General features: G+C 43.8%; 2 protein-coding genes across 2 annotated transcripts in view; one reads left to right on the top strand and one right to left on the bottom strand.

The window, feature by feature from the left end:
- The window catches only part of LOC119174258 (sulfotransferase 1C2-like), a 265,196-nt gene that overhangs the window by 140,567 nt on the left and 109,010 nt on the right, over positions 1–15,619 (bottom strand). The window lies entirely within an intron of this gene.
- The window catches only part of LOC119174259 (thromboxane-A synthase), a 54,176-nt gene that overhangs the window by 6,985 nt on the left and 31,572 nt on the right, over positions 1–15,619 (top strand). Inside the window, exons 2-4 of the mRNA XM_075895911.1 lie at positions 7,890–7,966; positions 9,616–9,712; positions 11,435–11,487. Of these exons, the coding sequence (XP_075752026.1) occupies positions 7,914–7,966; positions 9,616–9,712; positions 11,435–11,487 (203 nt within the window). The 5' untranslated portion in view covers positions 7,890–7,913. The remainder of the gene's footprint in view (positions 1–7,889; positions 7,967–9,615; positions 9,713–11,434; positions 11,488–15,619) is intronic.

Here is a 15,619-nt window from a genome sequence, read left to right as displayed (position 1 = left end):
TCATTTTATAGTAAAAATGATATTCCGTTTTTTGTCTTACCCCTTGTTACGGAAGCTGAGGCAATCTTTTGTAATCTGAGCTACGCTACGACTCATATCAATGTAGTCATTGGTTGCGTAACCGCAGTCTTTCGTCTGACTTTAAAATCATATGCCCATTGTATGAATGCATAGAACAACGTGCGTCGTCATGCAGACTAATAGTCGCCGGTGATTTTAACGCACCTGATGCCAAGTGACACACAATGCAGCATAATTCACACTGTGTTGATTTGTTATTTGATTTTATGTTATCATTCAACCTTACACAAATAGTAACTGAACCTACATGCATATAGGTATCCAGCTCTTTTATTTTAGATTTTAGATTTCTCAGCCATCACTTCATAGGCGAAGACGCTAATGTATGTCTACAAGATAGCATTTGCGATTACAAGGTCGCACCTTGCACTATACCCATTCACAGCACTGGTACCCTGGAGAAATAACAGCGTACCCAGACTACAGCAAACCCGAGGACACTAATACACTTAATTACCTTGCCGATGAGTATGAATTGTTCGTGGAACTTTTCCGTAACAGCAGCACCAACATCGATGCCTTGCGGCTCGCGCTAAAAGCAATCATATCTCATTGTATAAGTACGTACTTGCCAATTAGAAAAAAAGAAACTCATTAGGGATAATCAATGGATAACGCGCGAAGGTATACAAGCAAAACGTAAAGTAAAAAGGATGAGAAAACAATTGAAAATCAACCCATTCAATACACACATCCCAATCTCAGCACGGTTATTGAATGTATGAAATTCAAAATTGAGACAGCTAAACACTTCTACTTCAAAAATGCACTCACAAACATATTGAATTCAGCCCCAGCAAAATTTTGGAACCACAGGAACCCCGAAAATTCGCTATGATGAAGGAACCATAAATGTAGACAACCCAAAGTCTGCTAACCTGCTTAATGACTACTTCTGCTCTATTTTCATGGATAATGAAGGCACACTTCCACAGGCAGGTCCTTCTAAATCAAAACCTTTTGACCAGCTTATCTGGTCAATGTTTTGATCTTATCTTTATACTCTTCAAAATAAATCATATCTTTTTACAGTTCTCGAAAACTTCCGGCCATGTGTCACATGGCAAAATAATTCATAAGCTTGAACTAACCTTGTGGAAAGGGCCCATGGTCACCTGGATAAAACATCATCTTAGTGACCGCACTTAGTTCGCAGAAGTCAACCAGCAGCATTCCCATAAATCTAGCGTAAGATTCGGAGTTCCACAAGGAAGCACTCTGGTTCCAATCCCATTTCTCATATACATTAATGACCTACCTTGTAATAATCCTGTCAGTGTCAGACTCCTCACTGATGGCTGCGTCTTATACGAAGTAAGTGATTCTTATAGTGACCATCTTGATTAAACAACTCTTTATCTTTAGTATTTAAATTGTGTAAAGAATGGCAAATGACACTAAACGTTAAAAAATCAGCTGTTCTATCAATAACGAGAAAGAAACACACGTTCAATTTTAAGTACACCGTAGGCTAGCGGCACTCAGCGCAATTATAGAGTACAAATACCTTGGCTTAACAGTCACCCGTGACTTAATATAAAAACGCCATGTAAACAACGTCGCCGCAACTGCATTAAAATAATGTTTTTTAATAGACGCCTGAGACTAGCACCCCCTATCACAAAGCAATTAGCATACCAATATTTTGTGAGATCAACTTTAGAATGCGCTAACGTTGTTTGGTTTTCTTCCACTTAACCACTCATTCACAAACTTGAAGCAGTTCAAAGAAAGGCACTAAGATGCATTTACAATAAATATAGGCTAAAAGATTAAACTACAACATTGCTAAAACAGGTCGGTGTCCTCACCTTACAAAAGCGAGCTAAGCTTGCGCGATTAAAAACGATGTATCAGTTGATTCACAAAGTCATAACGGTTTACACTTCGAAATACTTATGTTTAGAACAAACACGCCAAACGCGGCACTAAACACGCATTATCATTACACGAACACGTCATTCATAAGAAAACTTATAAGCATTCTCATTTTTTTTCTTTAATGAAACGTTAATGATAGCTATAAGGAAGGTATATAAAAGCTGTATCTTGCCGGTACTTAGCAACAGAGCAGAAACCTGAAGTCTTACAAAGAGGGTTCAGATTAAATTGAGGACGACGCAGCGAGCAATAGAAAGAAAAATGGTAGGTCTAAGCTTAAGAGACAAGAAGAGAGCAGAGTGGATTAGAGAACAAACGGGGGTTACGGATATCATAGTTGAAATCAAGAAGAGGAAATGGACATGGGCCGGGCATGTAGCGCGTAGACAGGATAACCGCTGGTCATTAAGGGTAACTAACTAGATTCCCAGAGAAGGCAAGTGGGTTAGGGGGAGACAGAAGGTTAGGTGGGCAGATTAGATTAAGAAGTTTGCGGGCATAAATTGGCCGCAGCAAGCACAGGACCGGGTTAACTGGCGGAACGTGGGAGAGGCCTTTGTCCTGCAGTGGACCTAGTCAGGCTGCTGGTGCTGCTGATGAGGATGATGATAACGAAGGCTGTATTCTAATGTAGCAACAAGCACTACGTTATCCTCCTTCTTATTATTGGGTAAAAGTCAACTACATGCTGTCCAGTGATAATATACTTTTATCGCCATACTTATGTATAATTTATTTTTAATACTGTACTGACAATTTCATTTATCCGACACACACCACACCCTTTAGTGCACATTGTCACTTCGTTTTATTTTCAATGTTACATAATCCTATTCTTACTTCAGTTCTCTTTTTTTGTATGCCTCTTTAACCACCTTTTATTTTTCAGTAATAACATGTAATATGATGTACTATTAAGTTTTTTTTTACTTACCTTGTTAGCTGACAGTATCTTCTTTTTGTGTAATTGAATATTTCTACTTGTATTTTATGTTGTGACAAGTAAAATATACCTTTCCTGTAATGATCCCTGATGGGATCGACGGTAAAAATTAATTAATTAAATGTATAAATAAGTATGCATAAAAGCATTGATAAAATTCACCGGGTGTTTGCAACATTCATCTGAAGCTCTACGTGGGGATGAACATCAAGAACAACTTTGTTTCGGCCAGTTAAAAAAGGCGGACTTTCTTTGTGTCCCCTGTTTCTGAACCAAGTAGTAACTCTCTTCATTCTGTTACGAGACCAGAGAGATGCGTTTTCATGTAGCTTGTTTCAAACAATGTTATTTAATCACATGCTTGACTTCTTTGCATCGCCGGAGAGAGGGGAACGATATTCCTTGTCACCGTTTTTCCGTGAAGTTGCGTTGTTATATCAATTCCTAAGGGCAAGGTTTTCTATGGATTACTTATCTATTGCAAAAAAGGAAGCGTTTAAGGAAGGAACTGATTGACAACATAGTTCCGGTATCCCTTTATAAATGAATGTTAAAGAAACAATTGGCAAAGACGTTGTAAAACGCACGGAATATGCTTTTGCCATTGCGCGAACTTTATGGTCTAGAGGAGAGAGGGGTGGCACTAAGTGGAGACTAGCTGATGCTGCCTGCGTTGGCGTTGCGAAGAGAGAGAGGGGGCGTGATTGCGCAACAGGGGTGTGGAGAGAGGAAGGCGCAAGAGAGGTGGACGGGACGTGCACGCGCATTAATGGTGGTCACGCCGCACATCAGATTGAGGTGGACCATAATGTGCCTTGCATCTAAAATATCCAGGATGGAACGGGATTCGAACCTCGAACCTGGGTCCACAATTTTATGAACGCAGCCGCCAGTTCAATATGGCCGGGTGTTCAGCAAGTGCTTAAACTTTGGCCGGATTATGGTGGCTAGCCGGGTGGCTGAATCGTGTGACAGACAGACCAAATTTTTTTACGTTCAAGCATCTCAAGAAAGACTATCGTTTTTAAAGAAAACTCGGTGCCGGTAAGCACACGGAAACGTGGCCCCCTGAGGTGCGCCGGTCACCTGCGTATTAGTGTGCGCGTTTTACCAATAACTGGTCCTTTTTCTCGATCTTGCTCGTGTATAGTAATCGGACCTTTGATAAAGGTGTCTGAATATGATCGCCTGATGGGCGTTGCTGTCTGTAGCAATGCAAGCGTTGAGTTTCAAATGAAAGCCCAATTTATGATATGGAGAAAGGAAACGAAAAATGACATTCCACAATGGGAAATAAAAAAAGAAAAGAAAAAGGCAAAAATAGAGTAAAAACAAAGAAAGAGAGAGAACAAAAAGAGAAATTAGACAGAAAGAAGAAGGAGAGTGTAAAAGAAATACAGAAATAAAGAGAAAAAGACGAAGAGAGACCGAAGAAAGGAAGAGGGAAGGAAAGAAAAAGAGAGAAAATGGCAGAACCCACGTACATGGGAAGCGATGTTATGCGAAGCATGCGGAGAGAAGGTGACCTAGTTGCAAATTTTTATTAAGTGACACGTCATTAAATGACGCTAAATATATGTGCAAGTATTGCACGCACACACATATGTCGAAGATTTCCAAATGTTTATATAACCAGTTGTTTGCACTTGCGCGACGATGTCAACTGGAACATGCGTATTAGCAACACCAGAAGCTCATATGTCGTGCTGATGCTCGCGAATATGCTGGCCCTGGACACTGCTTCATAAATCAACTTCAGCGCATAGCACCTTACTACCTCAATTGACGTTAACCCGACGTGACGGCTGCATCAAAGGAGTGTATATGTATTTTTATAAAATTAAGTGGGCAGCACTGCAACCACTATTGACGTTTAACCAAGATTAGCGTCTATTTGAAAAATGATTCCGAGAGCTGGCGTAGCTCTGCGGTAGAATACTTGATTACCACGCAAAATGCTTGGGTTAGATTCCTGCTGGGACCCTGAAATTAATTATTTGCATTCATCGGGGGTCAACGCTGCTTATGTCATGTTTTTCATAACACGGACATTTATTATATACCATCGTTTGGTCAACGCTACCGATGTCGAGTATTGCTTACGCGTTAAAATTGCCTATGTGTGTTCCCGACGTCCCTGGGTAGATACTAAGTGTCAATCATCTGTGGCACATACCCGGAGCGGCCCATACCCACCCGTGACTATGTGCCGCTGTCTAACGGGAAGTGTTTGATGACGTACGCGACTGGATTGTGAGATTATTCATGTCTTGACCAGCGCGTCATGCTCCTCAAACAATCTTACCCTCCCATCTTACCCTCCACGCCTAATTGAAGGGGTAACCACGAGAGCACCCAAACGTAAGCGGCTAGATAGATAGATAGATAGATAGATAGATAGATAGATAGATAGATAGATAGATAGATAGATAGATAGATAGATAGATAGATAGATAGATAGATAGATAGATAGATAGATAGATAGATAGATAGATAGATAGATAGATAGATAGATAGATAGATACGCTCAATGCCGGTGAAGTTCGTTCGCTAAAAAATGCTTCGCATTTAATTAGCATTCAAAAGTTCTACCGTTTTGCACACACGCATCAAGCTTTTCTTGTTATAATTTTTCCGATACGGTTAGGGCTCCTAAATTGCTCCTCCTCCCCGCACGCGTGAGGAGGAGGCGAAAGAAGAAATTGACGTTGGCTGAGCTGCGAGATCGAACTAATGCACAAAGTCGTTTTCTGTGTGAGTACCGGGAGAAGCACAGCTGTCACTCTAAAGAGAAATCATATAATTACCGGCCTTGGGGTGATGGAAAGCTTGCGCGAGTGATAATTGTTTTTGTCATTTATTAACAACTTATCCAAATTCAAATTTCTGTTGTTGACTGGTCTGCGTGTTTCTATTATGAAGAAGGTTGAGTGTCTACGCCTGCGTTCAAGCTCTCGCATCCAGCACTTAGCATAACTGATGTGAAAAAGAAAGCACTTTAGGTTTCCGTACCACCACGATAATAATAGAGCTGCCGGAAATCCAGGTGTGTTCGAGAAAAAGCAACATCCTCCTCGTTTAAAACTGCGGAAACATCATGACAGGTATAATCACCGCGTGCCTGAGGCGTCGACAGGAAGTAACTCATTAGCATCACATCCGCAGCTGTGAAAACAAACTTATGCTCACGTGATGCAGCCAGTTATGCAGCACGTGTAGGAGGTCGTTTACCATTAGTGCGAACTTAATGGAGCCCTGCAACAATTTTTGAAGTAGCTATGAAATTCATTGACCAAAAGAGCATATAGTCCCACGTATTCACCACCTTAAAAAGTTTTAGACTCTGTCCACTACGAACGGAGTCACAATGATATGTCGCACGGTGCAATCGTATGCTCTCGTCGTTCTTTCCGACAAAACCGCTGGAAGCTTATAGCAGGCTGGCAGGCTGCTTAGCTCTGGAAATTCTGATCATCCAGCGTTGCTTAACGTTCTGGGACATTGCGCAGTAGACTGGCCTTTATAATTTCGCTTCCACCGAAATACCATCACGGCGGCCGGGATTGCACGGGCGAAGAAAATACGTCATGCAAGCCTCGTGACCTTGAGCCCTTTTCTTTCTTTTTTAATTAGAATATGAAACTTTTTTCGGTGCGATCATACGCGCACGTGTGGAACATATAGTGGCCTCCGGCGGCGATCCCTGTAATGAACGAGCGCACCATGGTCAAATCCTCCAATTGCTGATAGAACGGTTGTGACGAGTGATTTTTGAGCTTATTTTATCATTTATCAAAAGAAAAAGCAATTTTTTGCTAAATTTGATAATTTATTGTGAATTCAAGACCACGTGCTGCATTATATTGTTTGGCTCGCGTTTTTTCGGGAGTGTCTGCCATTTCGGCAGAGTTTTCTGACCATGCTACAAAAATGCTGCAGGGCCCCTTTAAAGAGGTGGTCATTAGCCAAGGGGAAGAAAGTGATAAGGAGAAAGAACAGGTTTGTTAATTGACAAGGACTTATCACTTGCTACCTTAAACTGAAAAAAAAGCAAGGTGTAGAAGGTTGACCACGAAAGTCCCCTTTTTATGTCGCCGACGCATACAGTAACAGTTCTATGGTCTATTGCTAAGTGCAGTAGACCATGGTGTCAAGGTGTTTCAAATGCGAAGCATTTTCGGACTAACCAAGCACACTGTGAGCTTTCCTATCTAGCAGCGAGTAGTCGCACCTGTAGCCAGTAGTAGTGACACGTTTATGAGCCAGCTAATGTAGTCGGTAGCATACACGATTTGTGGTGCACGTCGTATGGTCAACAAGAAGTACTTAGGCAAAACATGTTCGCGGAAATTTGACAGCATACTCATTTAAAGAAAGCGCGCAAATTTGTTGCTTGGGTAGCAAACCCATTTATCTATTAGGGTGCATTGTCGTATTGTCAGATGCTGCGCAACAGACCATGACTGATGACCCTGCAGTGCACTGACAGTAATCTATGTTTACACTGGCAAAAGCGACTTGACCCTATAGCCACAAAGTATTTTACGGTTTCTTTCGTTCACGTTTGCACACACTACAGTCGGCAAGTGAAACCAAGCCGCGTTCCCATTCAGACATTCTGCGTTCAGAGTGGCGCGGAATCAACCTCGGCGACGGCGAGATCCGCCGCCTTCTTCCGCACCGATCACCGGCATCCCGCTGACGCGGACAAAATGAGAGAATGACTTAGAAATTGAAAACGTTAGCCTCGGTGCTTATATCAACGTCGTTGCAATGTAGTGAATGCGGTTGACGGCGTATCGTGCTTAGCCACGCACTTTTAGTCCTGAGGGGGTGCAAAGGTGTGCGCTTGACGGGTGCTACATTGTTAGAGCGGAGTGTTTGTCGCGTTGTGTGAAATTACATTCGGTTCTTTTTTTATTATTGGCGGGCATTTTAACGTCTCCCACTGATTTGCGTTCAACTATTGCTTAACTTTCTGCAGATTGCGCCATATATTCAAGGCAACATGTTGGAGCTTGCCGTCGCCGCCTTGCTTCTATTCATCGTACACTGGCTCATGTGAGTAGAGAATCCGCAAAGAAAGAGCTCCACTAGTGAACAAATAGAAAGCAGCCGATGGCTGCGCATAAGTGTAAAGTGTTGTGATATGAATTGTAGTGTTGCAATATATCGCCGCCAAATATAATTACCAGACACCAACAGCCAATCAAAGACGTAGACCGTGTTTTTTAGCTCATATTTCTTGGTAGTACCTCCTGTTTAAGAGATATAGTCCAGCTCGATGACATTAGCGCACTCTTTCAACATGATGCTTGATGCGAAGTTTCGCCGCAGCGCACCCGCCCCCCTCGCTGTCCAGCCTCTCTTCGTGACCCTCTCCCACTGAGACCCTTACAGCAGAGTGACCAGTTCTGCTTATAATGTGGATTCAAGCTTTCTTTTTTCTCGTGGTTCTTGGTAGAATTTTCTAATCGCTTTCGCGTTGTTTACGGCTTATTTACCATTCTTCAGCAAGTACAGTAATTTTAGTGATCATCACGTTGACAAATGCATGTTCATCAATGAATTTGAGTAGTTCGAGTAGGAGACAATTTCAAAAGTAAATATCTGATTGCGCTTATAGTTGCGCATATTTTCATTGTTCAAAATAATCAGTCATTATTCCAACTGCACTTTCCATCTAAGTGACTTATCTTTATTTTAATTGGGAACATTTTCATGAATGAGAAAATTAATTGAAATTTTGCTTCATGTCGACTTCCTTGCGAAAGTCGCGCCGCTTCTTTGGGCTTCCGTTTATTGTGACTGTTTGCTTGTTAGCTCGGTGGCATCTGGCAACTCTATCCTACATTCAGAACGCAGGGTGAAGACGTGTTATCAGGGGGAAGTGCTCCCGCCTTTTGCCCCCTTTCTCTTATACCCAAGCACGTCCTGCCACAAACAATTGACTGGCCCTCATTCGACACATCTCTTTCTCCATTCAGTCCATCGTCCACCAGCTTTTTTTTGTCGTGATTTGAAGGTAGACAAATCCTCCGCCATTCTAACGCTTAAAATTGTGAATGCAGAGACCAAACGCTATCGAAAGTTTCAAAGAAGCACTGAAAAAATTTTGAGGTCACAAAATGGACGTCTTTTTTGTTGTTTTTTAGGTGTCCAGTGTTAAACCTATCCAAGCACCAGAGGGAGAGAGCACATAAAAAATATTTTCCTTTGATTTTAATGTTTTCCTCACGAAGCATCAGCAAGCCAGGCCAGCAGTAAGAGACATCGCGACGAGTCAACAACGTTGCACTCAGTTGGTAAACTCTGTGTCCTGCATGAAACATAGTCGCAGAAATCCCTGTTGAGGTCACTAGAGGACAATATACTCATTTTTTCTTAACGTTTACCATGAAGAGATCACGTGTCTGCCACTAGTACGTTGCTAGTCGCTGTCTTCCCGTAATGTCGCACTGAACGTCATTGAGAAGCTGGCCCCTCGATACCGAAACCGAAAGTTTATTCAGAGTATTGCTATCAAACGTATGTTCGGTGCAGTTTGATTCTCACAATACGCTCTGTAAGGTTCTCTTTACTAGTGCTTTTATGTTGAGTAACAATCCAAAAATATTTAAAATTCGTTTCAGCGCTCTAAGAAATCTTGCGCTTGTATTCGAAAAACAAAAACACCTTGTCGGTGTTCACTTCACTTCGAACGGTCGCAGGAAACGAAGAGATCACTTCAATTTCTTCAAGAAATGCGGCATTCCTGGACCACCGCCGAACATAATCTTTGGCAACATCCTCGAGATGTACAAAAAGGTGAGAACTATTCAGACGATAATCTTATGGCAAGAAGGACGAGCCTACGAAGTGCACTGACCTTCGTTACATTCGTTAGCACCAGAAAGATTGCTTGAAACAGGAACTTCGCGTTCCTATGCTTCATACTGTTGCTTCAGATAAAGGGACTTCGCGTAACTTACACGTTAATTTTGAACGCGTTCATAACTGCCAGAATGGGGGGACATCTCTTCATGGCGTCATATCCTAGATGGCGAAAATAAATCGTATCTGACAAACAAAAAGCAAGTTAGTGAAAATGATTCCCGGATTTATTGGAGCAGATCCCACCAGAACGTTTAGAATAAAGTGTAGTATCACAAAACAGAGCGTGTCGATATTCTTGATAGTTGAGCACCGCCCACTGGAAACACATGGGGCGGCATTGTAAATTATTCAGCTCGCAATTTGTTGTGCGACACTGCAATTTTACAAAAACGATACACGGGTTCATTGCTGTATGCAGCCTGGAATTCTTTTTGGTGACAAGCTTATTTCTTGAGGTATCATTGTTTTCAATTGCAGCCGGCCACTACTGCCACCTGCAAGAGATGTTGCTATGTCTGCAAATCCTTGTTATAGTTGTAAAAAAAAGACAAAAACGTGTGCCTACGACTGCTTTAATTTTTTTTATTAATTTTGTTTTACATTGAAGAAACGTTTGAGAGATCCTAACCTGCATAACGCTTAGCGATAGGTCACGCACATTGCCTGAAAGTTCACCGTATAATGTGCTTCAGTGGGATCATTTTCTGGGTTTACTTTTTTGAAGAACGCTGGCACCCATCTAGGTCTAATGAGGCATAACGCGATGCCAAAAATATCGTACGTGACCCATTGCTAGCGCGCCCTACGAAAAGGGCGTATTGGCTCAACACTAAAGAATACCTTGAAGTAAAGTGTTCTATACTTAATACGAAAAGCGTATGGCAATAGGTTCTTGTAAGCTTTGCACGAAGGAAGGCTCACACAGCTGAAACTTGGGGTAAGACAAGGAGCTACAGTTAGAAGCAGAGTGCGCAGAACTTCTGCAGAGGTAAGGAGCAGCATGTGTGATGTCGTGTTCACGACGAGTAATTTTACGTTGAGCACAGCCTTCGGTCAACAACAGTCCCGTGGAATGCACTTGAAATGTGCTCGAACTTTGATGTAGGGATTTCTAAAGGAAAAAAAAAAGATGACTGAATGTCGGCACTTGAAAAGAGAAACGTAAGAAACGTAAGGCATTCAAGTGTAGAATACTTGCCATTCGTTCGTTCCTAAACACGATCAAGAACTAAAGCAAAAAAATATTTTTGAAACAACGAGTCGTAGCGCAAACTCGGTGCTTAATACCGGGCACAGACCTATAGCTTCTTTGATGACTTTTTTTTATTACCTCGCTTCTTTTAAATCCAACTGTTCCCGCACAACTGTCGCTATCTCTGCTCGTTCAACTTCGAATGGGTATCGCGAAAGACAAGGAAACAAAAAATAGAGGCGTAGACAGCACAAGCGCTATGCTGTCTGTGCTAGCGCTTCTGCTGTCTGTGCTATAGGCTACACTGCCTACGCTAGAGCTAGGCTGTCTGCGCAACACTAGTGCTTGTGCTCTCTATAGGTCTGTATCTTTCGTTTCTGTGTTCTTCGCGCCACCCATTCGAAGTTGCGCATTTTTACCAACCTGTCCAACTTGCAAGACTTATCTGCTTGTTCATGCAGTCACCTACCAAGGCTTACCGCGAATGGATCGAGAAATACGGCGACGTCGTTGGGTTAGTACTTCCACCACGGTGGATTGTTTTATTGTTTTGATTTTTTCTTTTTGTAAACTATGATAAGATGGACAATATAATGAAGAAGAGGCTGCTAAAGGAACACACGTGTGGAACGCATGCTGTTCGTGTGGCATGAAAATAAGATATGATAGTGGCGTAAACCGGACGATCACTTCTACTGCAGGTGCAGAAAAAAATACTTTATGAGCAAAAACACAAAAATTGACGGCTTCTAGATCGCTAGCTCTGCTTGCTCGAGTGCTGACATGGGTTGGGCTAACATACTAACAAGCAAAAAAAAAAAAGAACGCAATTATGCCTTTCAGCAGGATGTTGGATTCAGTGACCTGCCAAATAATTTTTCAATGCTGTTCATTGTCGCAATTAAAACCTCGTAGTTGCCTTTCGACAGACACGGAGCGTAATAAATGAATAAATAAATAAATAAATATAAATGAAGAATATGGCTCTGAATTGTGCACGTCTGGAAACAGCGAAGCTGGACGTTTATGAAGTGTAATCAGGTTTTTCGTTGTTTCTAGGTCTTAGCTATAGGTGATGCAAGGTCGGCCACATTCTCAAATCATGGCTAGTAGATTGCCATATATCCCTCAAAAGGAATATATACAACAGCTGTATCTTGCCAATACTTACCTACGGAGTGGAAACCTGGAGGTTTATAAAGAAGGTTCAGCTGAAATTGAGGATGGCGCAGTGAGTCATGGGAAGAAAAATGATAGGTGTAACGTTAAGAGACAAAAAGAGAAAATAGTGGGTTAGGTAAGAAACCAGGGTTAAGGATATCATAGCTGAAATCAAGAAGAAGAAATGGACATGGGCCGGGCACGTAGCGCGTAGACAGGATAACCGCTGGTCATTGAGGGTAACTGAATGGATTCCTAGAGAAGGCAAGCGGGTGAGGGGGAGATAGAAAGATAGGTGGGCAGATGAGATTAAGAAGTTTGCGGGTACAAGAGGCACCAGCAAGCACAGGGCCGAGTTGACAGGCGGAACGTGGGAGATGCCTTTGTCTTGTAGTGGGCGTAGTCAGGCTGATGATGATAGTGGTGATGCTATGTCGTTTCTAAATTGGTTTATTGGTTTCAAGTTTTCCTTAGCTTTAGCACGGTGATACCAGGTAGTTTTCAGGCTGATTCTCTGTGCAGAGAACTTCGATCTAAACCACATACGGTCGCAAACATATCACGGATCCCCTAACTTCATGGCCAGAAACTAGCGCAATAACCCAGCGTTCGCACCTCCCACAAAACCCGGTCACGTCGTCGTTCACGTAGGGGTTCCATCACTTTAGGGCCTTTTCACAGCCGCCATAATTTCCGTTCTCTTGAATTCTCTCTTCATACGTACACCACTGAAGCAGTGCATACAGATGCCTCGGTGAAGCTGACGTGGTTAATCAGTGGCTTTATTCCGGCGGTTAATTATTTCTTTCCTCAATAACGGCTTCTCTCTGTCTAGAAATGTGATTTGGTGTTTGCCGCACGTCTGCTGCCTTCTTTATATTTAGTGTGCCAGTGGTAAGTGGCAAGATTAGCCCACTTTCTGTAGCACATATATGCATTCAAGAGTTAGCTTATCGTACACTCCGTTGCTTTAAAGGCTGGCTTAAACAGTTTTAAAAATGAATGGCTCTCCCACACTACACATTAGATGTAAGCGTGAAACGGAAACCGGTAAACCATATTGGTTGCAAATAATAGCCGCTACAATACAAGCTGCAAGATGATGACGCACCGTAGCGAAATCTCTCGATGCAACCGGCCATTCGTACCGCGATACCGTTGCCTCCACGGTTATGTCAGGTCACCGCACCCTTTGAAAGAGTAGAGTTGTGTCACTGGCCTTTTGAGAAAGAAAAGATGCCTTACAGTGTCCTTTGAAATTTGGCTATTTATGATTGAAGATAGATATAACTCTAGCAGCGCACGCAGTTGAGCTGGTTGGTTCACGATTACGGGTGAAGGCGGGACAAGAAAGAACACGAGAACACGGTAGTGTGGTCCCATGTCCTTTCTCTTCATTTCTTCTCAGCGCTGTTTTTACTTGCAAGTAGAACTTCGGCGTACTAGAAAGTACACTTTCAGCTAGATTGCGAGGAGCCATTAAGAACTCTAAGGCAATCTTTTAGGAGTTTGTTTGGCAAACTTCTTATGCTCCCACTTTGTCCAGTGGAGGCGCGTACAACTCTCCAGTGATTTCAGAAATGCTCATCAGATGGCGCGCCGCAACTCTAGGCTGAAGGCATCGCCCTATAGCCAAAGATAATGGTGCGGAATTCGTCAAAGCATTTAGGTTTAAGGACACTGATGGCAAAATAGACTTTAAACGGGTAGAAATCACCAGGACGACACTAACTGATTGGTGGCTACAATCAAGGTGGGAGTGAAATTCAATTCTTCAACCCGTAGTTATAGTACTTGACTTTATGGCTAGGCGGCATGGGCCACCGCCTGATCTAAAGGGGGCAGATGGATCCATCCAATCCGTCCGTCCGTCCATCCGTCCGTCTGTCCGCCCGTCCGTCCATCCATCCATCCATCCGTCCGTCCGTCCGTCCGTCCATCCGTTCGTCCATCCGTCCATCTGTCCGGCCGTCCGTCCGTCCATCCATCCATCCATCCATCCATCCATCCATCCATCCATCCATCCATCCATCCATCCATCCATCCATCCATCCATCCATCCATCCATCCATCCATCCATCCATTGGCTGTTCGGCGATTCCAACCATGCTCACTAGATGGCGCGCCACCTCTCGTGGGGACGCATCCCACTCTCGGCACGTGCGCTTCTTTTCTCTTCAGCGGGAGCTCACGCAGTGAACACTCTCTTGAGTGTAGCTTGTTTGGTTGCACGCCTGAGTTTTGCATGCGCTATGGTGATCCTGTCGCCTTGTCGGGCTTTACCCACAAGGTCTCTGTTGGCCGCATCTCTGTGCCCAGCGACTCTATTTGCCGAGGCGGAGGCTGGCTCCCTTCTTCGTGAAGGAGTAAGCCGGCTTTTAGCGCTCTCGTTTACCAGGATACGTTGGGTTTGCGTGCAGCGGCATTGGCTTCTGCACCAAACGGTAGTCCCGTAGTCATCAAGGGACAGATTACGTCTCGCTGGGCCCTAGCGGTCAGGAGACGGGCCGTGATCGCAGCGCGTGTCACACGCTGCGATTGCCCACCTTGCCAGGGTACTTTCGATTTGTGCGTCGTGATGAAAGTTACTGCGCCAACGGGAAGTCCCTTTGTTAGGTCTCCCTCGCTTCTACGCCGGGAGGCAGGCCGCGTCTGTTTGGCGCCTGGCACCGAGCGGTGGCCCTTTTGTCAAGGTATGGCCGTCTGCCCAAAACAAATCTTCCCTCTCACATGACCCTGGGAGGGGGGGGGGGGGAGTGCCGGTACAGACGTACGAATAATGATGGGTTGATGAGTTACGTGAGACTCTGGGGCAAAGTGCCTCCAAGCGCCGCGTCTCCTTCCTCTCTGACGACGGCACCGCTTCATCGCATGACCACCTCAGAAGCCAAGGCAAAGGCGCGGTTAGCTCGCAACGCAGCTGGAGTGCGGGCTGGCTGCCATGATCCTGTGGTGAAATCGCAGGAAATAACAACGTTGTCACGCCTATATATCATGGTAGGAGATATGTATGGAGGATTCGCTGGTTATCAGATCATCTGTGAGCAAGCTCTTCAAACATTATTCAATTTGTGGAGGTGATATTATTTCTTAAAACTTTTTTATCAGCGACTAGCGCATCTAAGGCGCTGTTACTGTACGTATCCTGTAAGATGTGTAGTGGGTTGCAGGCTACACTTTCTGAGGTACGCATCCTGTACGATGGGTAGCCAGCCGGAGGCTACACTTTCTGCAGGTACGCAACCTTTACGAGAGGTAGCGAGCCAGAGCCTCAACTTTCTCAGATACGCAGCCTGTACGATGGCCAGCGGGCCGGAGGCGACACTTGCTCGGGTACACATCCTATACGTTGGGTAGTGGACCGGAGACTGCACTTTCTTAGGTACGCATCCTGTGCAATCGGTAGCCGGTGGGAGGCTACACTTTTTTCAGGTATCCATCCTGTACGATGGGTAGTGGGCCGCAGGCTACATTTTCTCAGGTAC

This window comes from Rhipicephalus microplus, chromosome 5 (assembly GCF_043290135.1).
Source record: "Rhipicephalus microplus isolate Deutch F79 chromosome 5, USDA_Rmic, whole genome shotgun sequence".
Taxonomy (NCBI): Eukaryota; Metazoa; Arthropoda; class Arachnida; order Ixodida; family Ixodidae; genus Rhipicephalus; species Rhipicephalus microplus.
The sequence above is the reverse complement of the archived record's forward strand: the minus strand, read 5'-3'. Positions and strand labels throughout refer to the sequence as shown.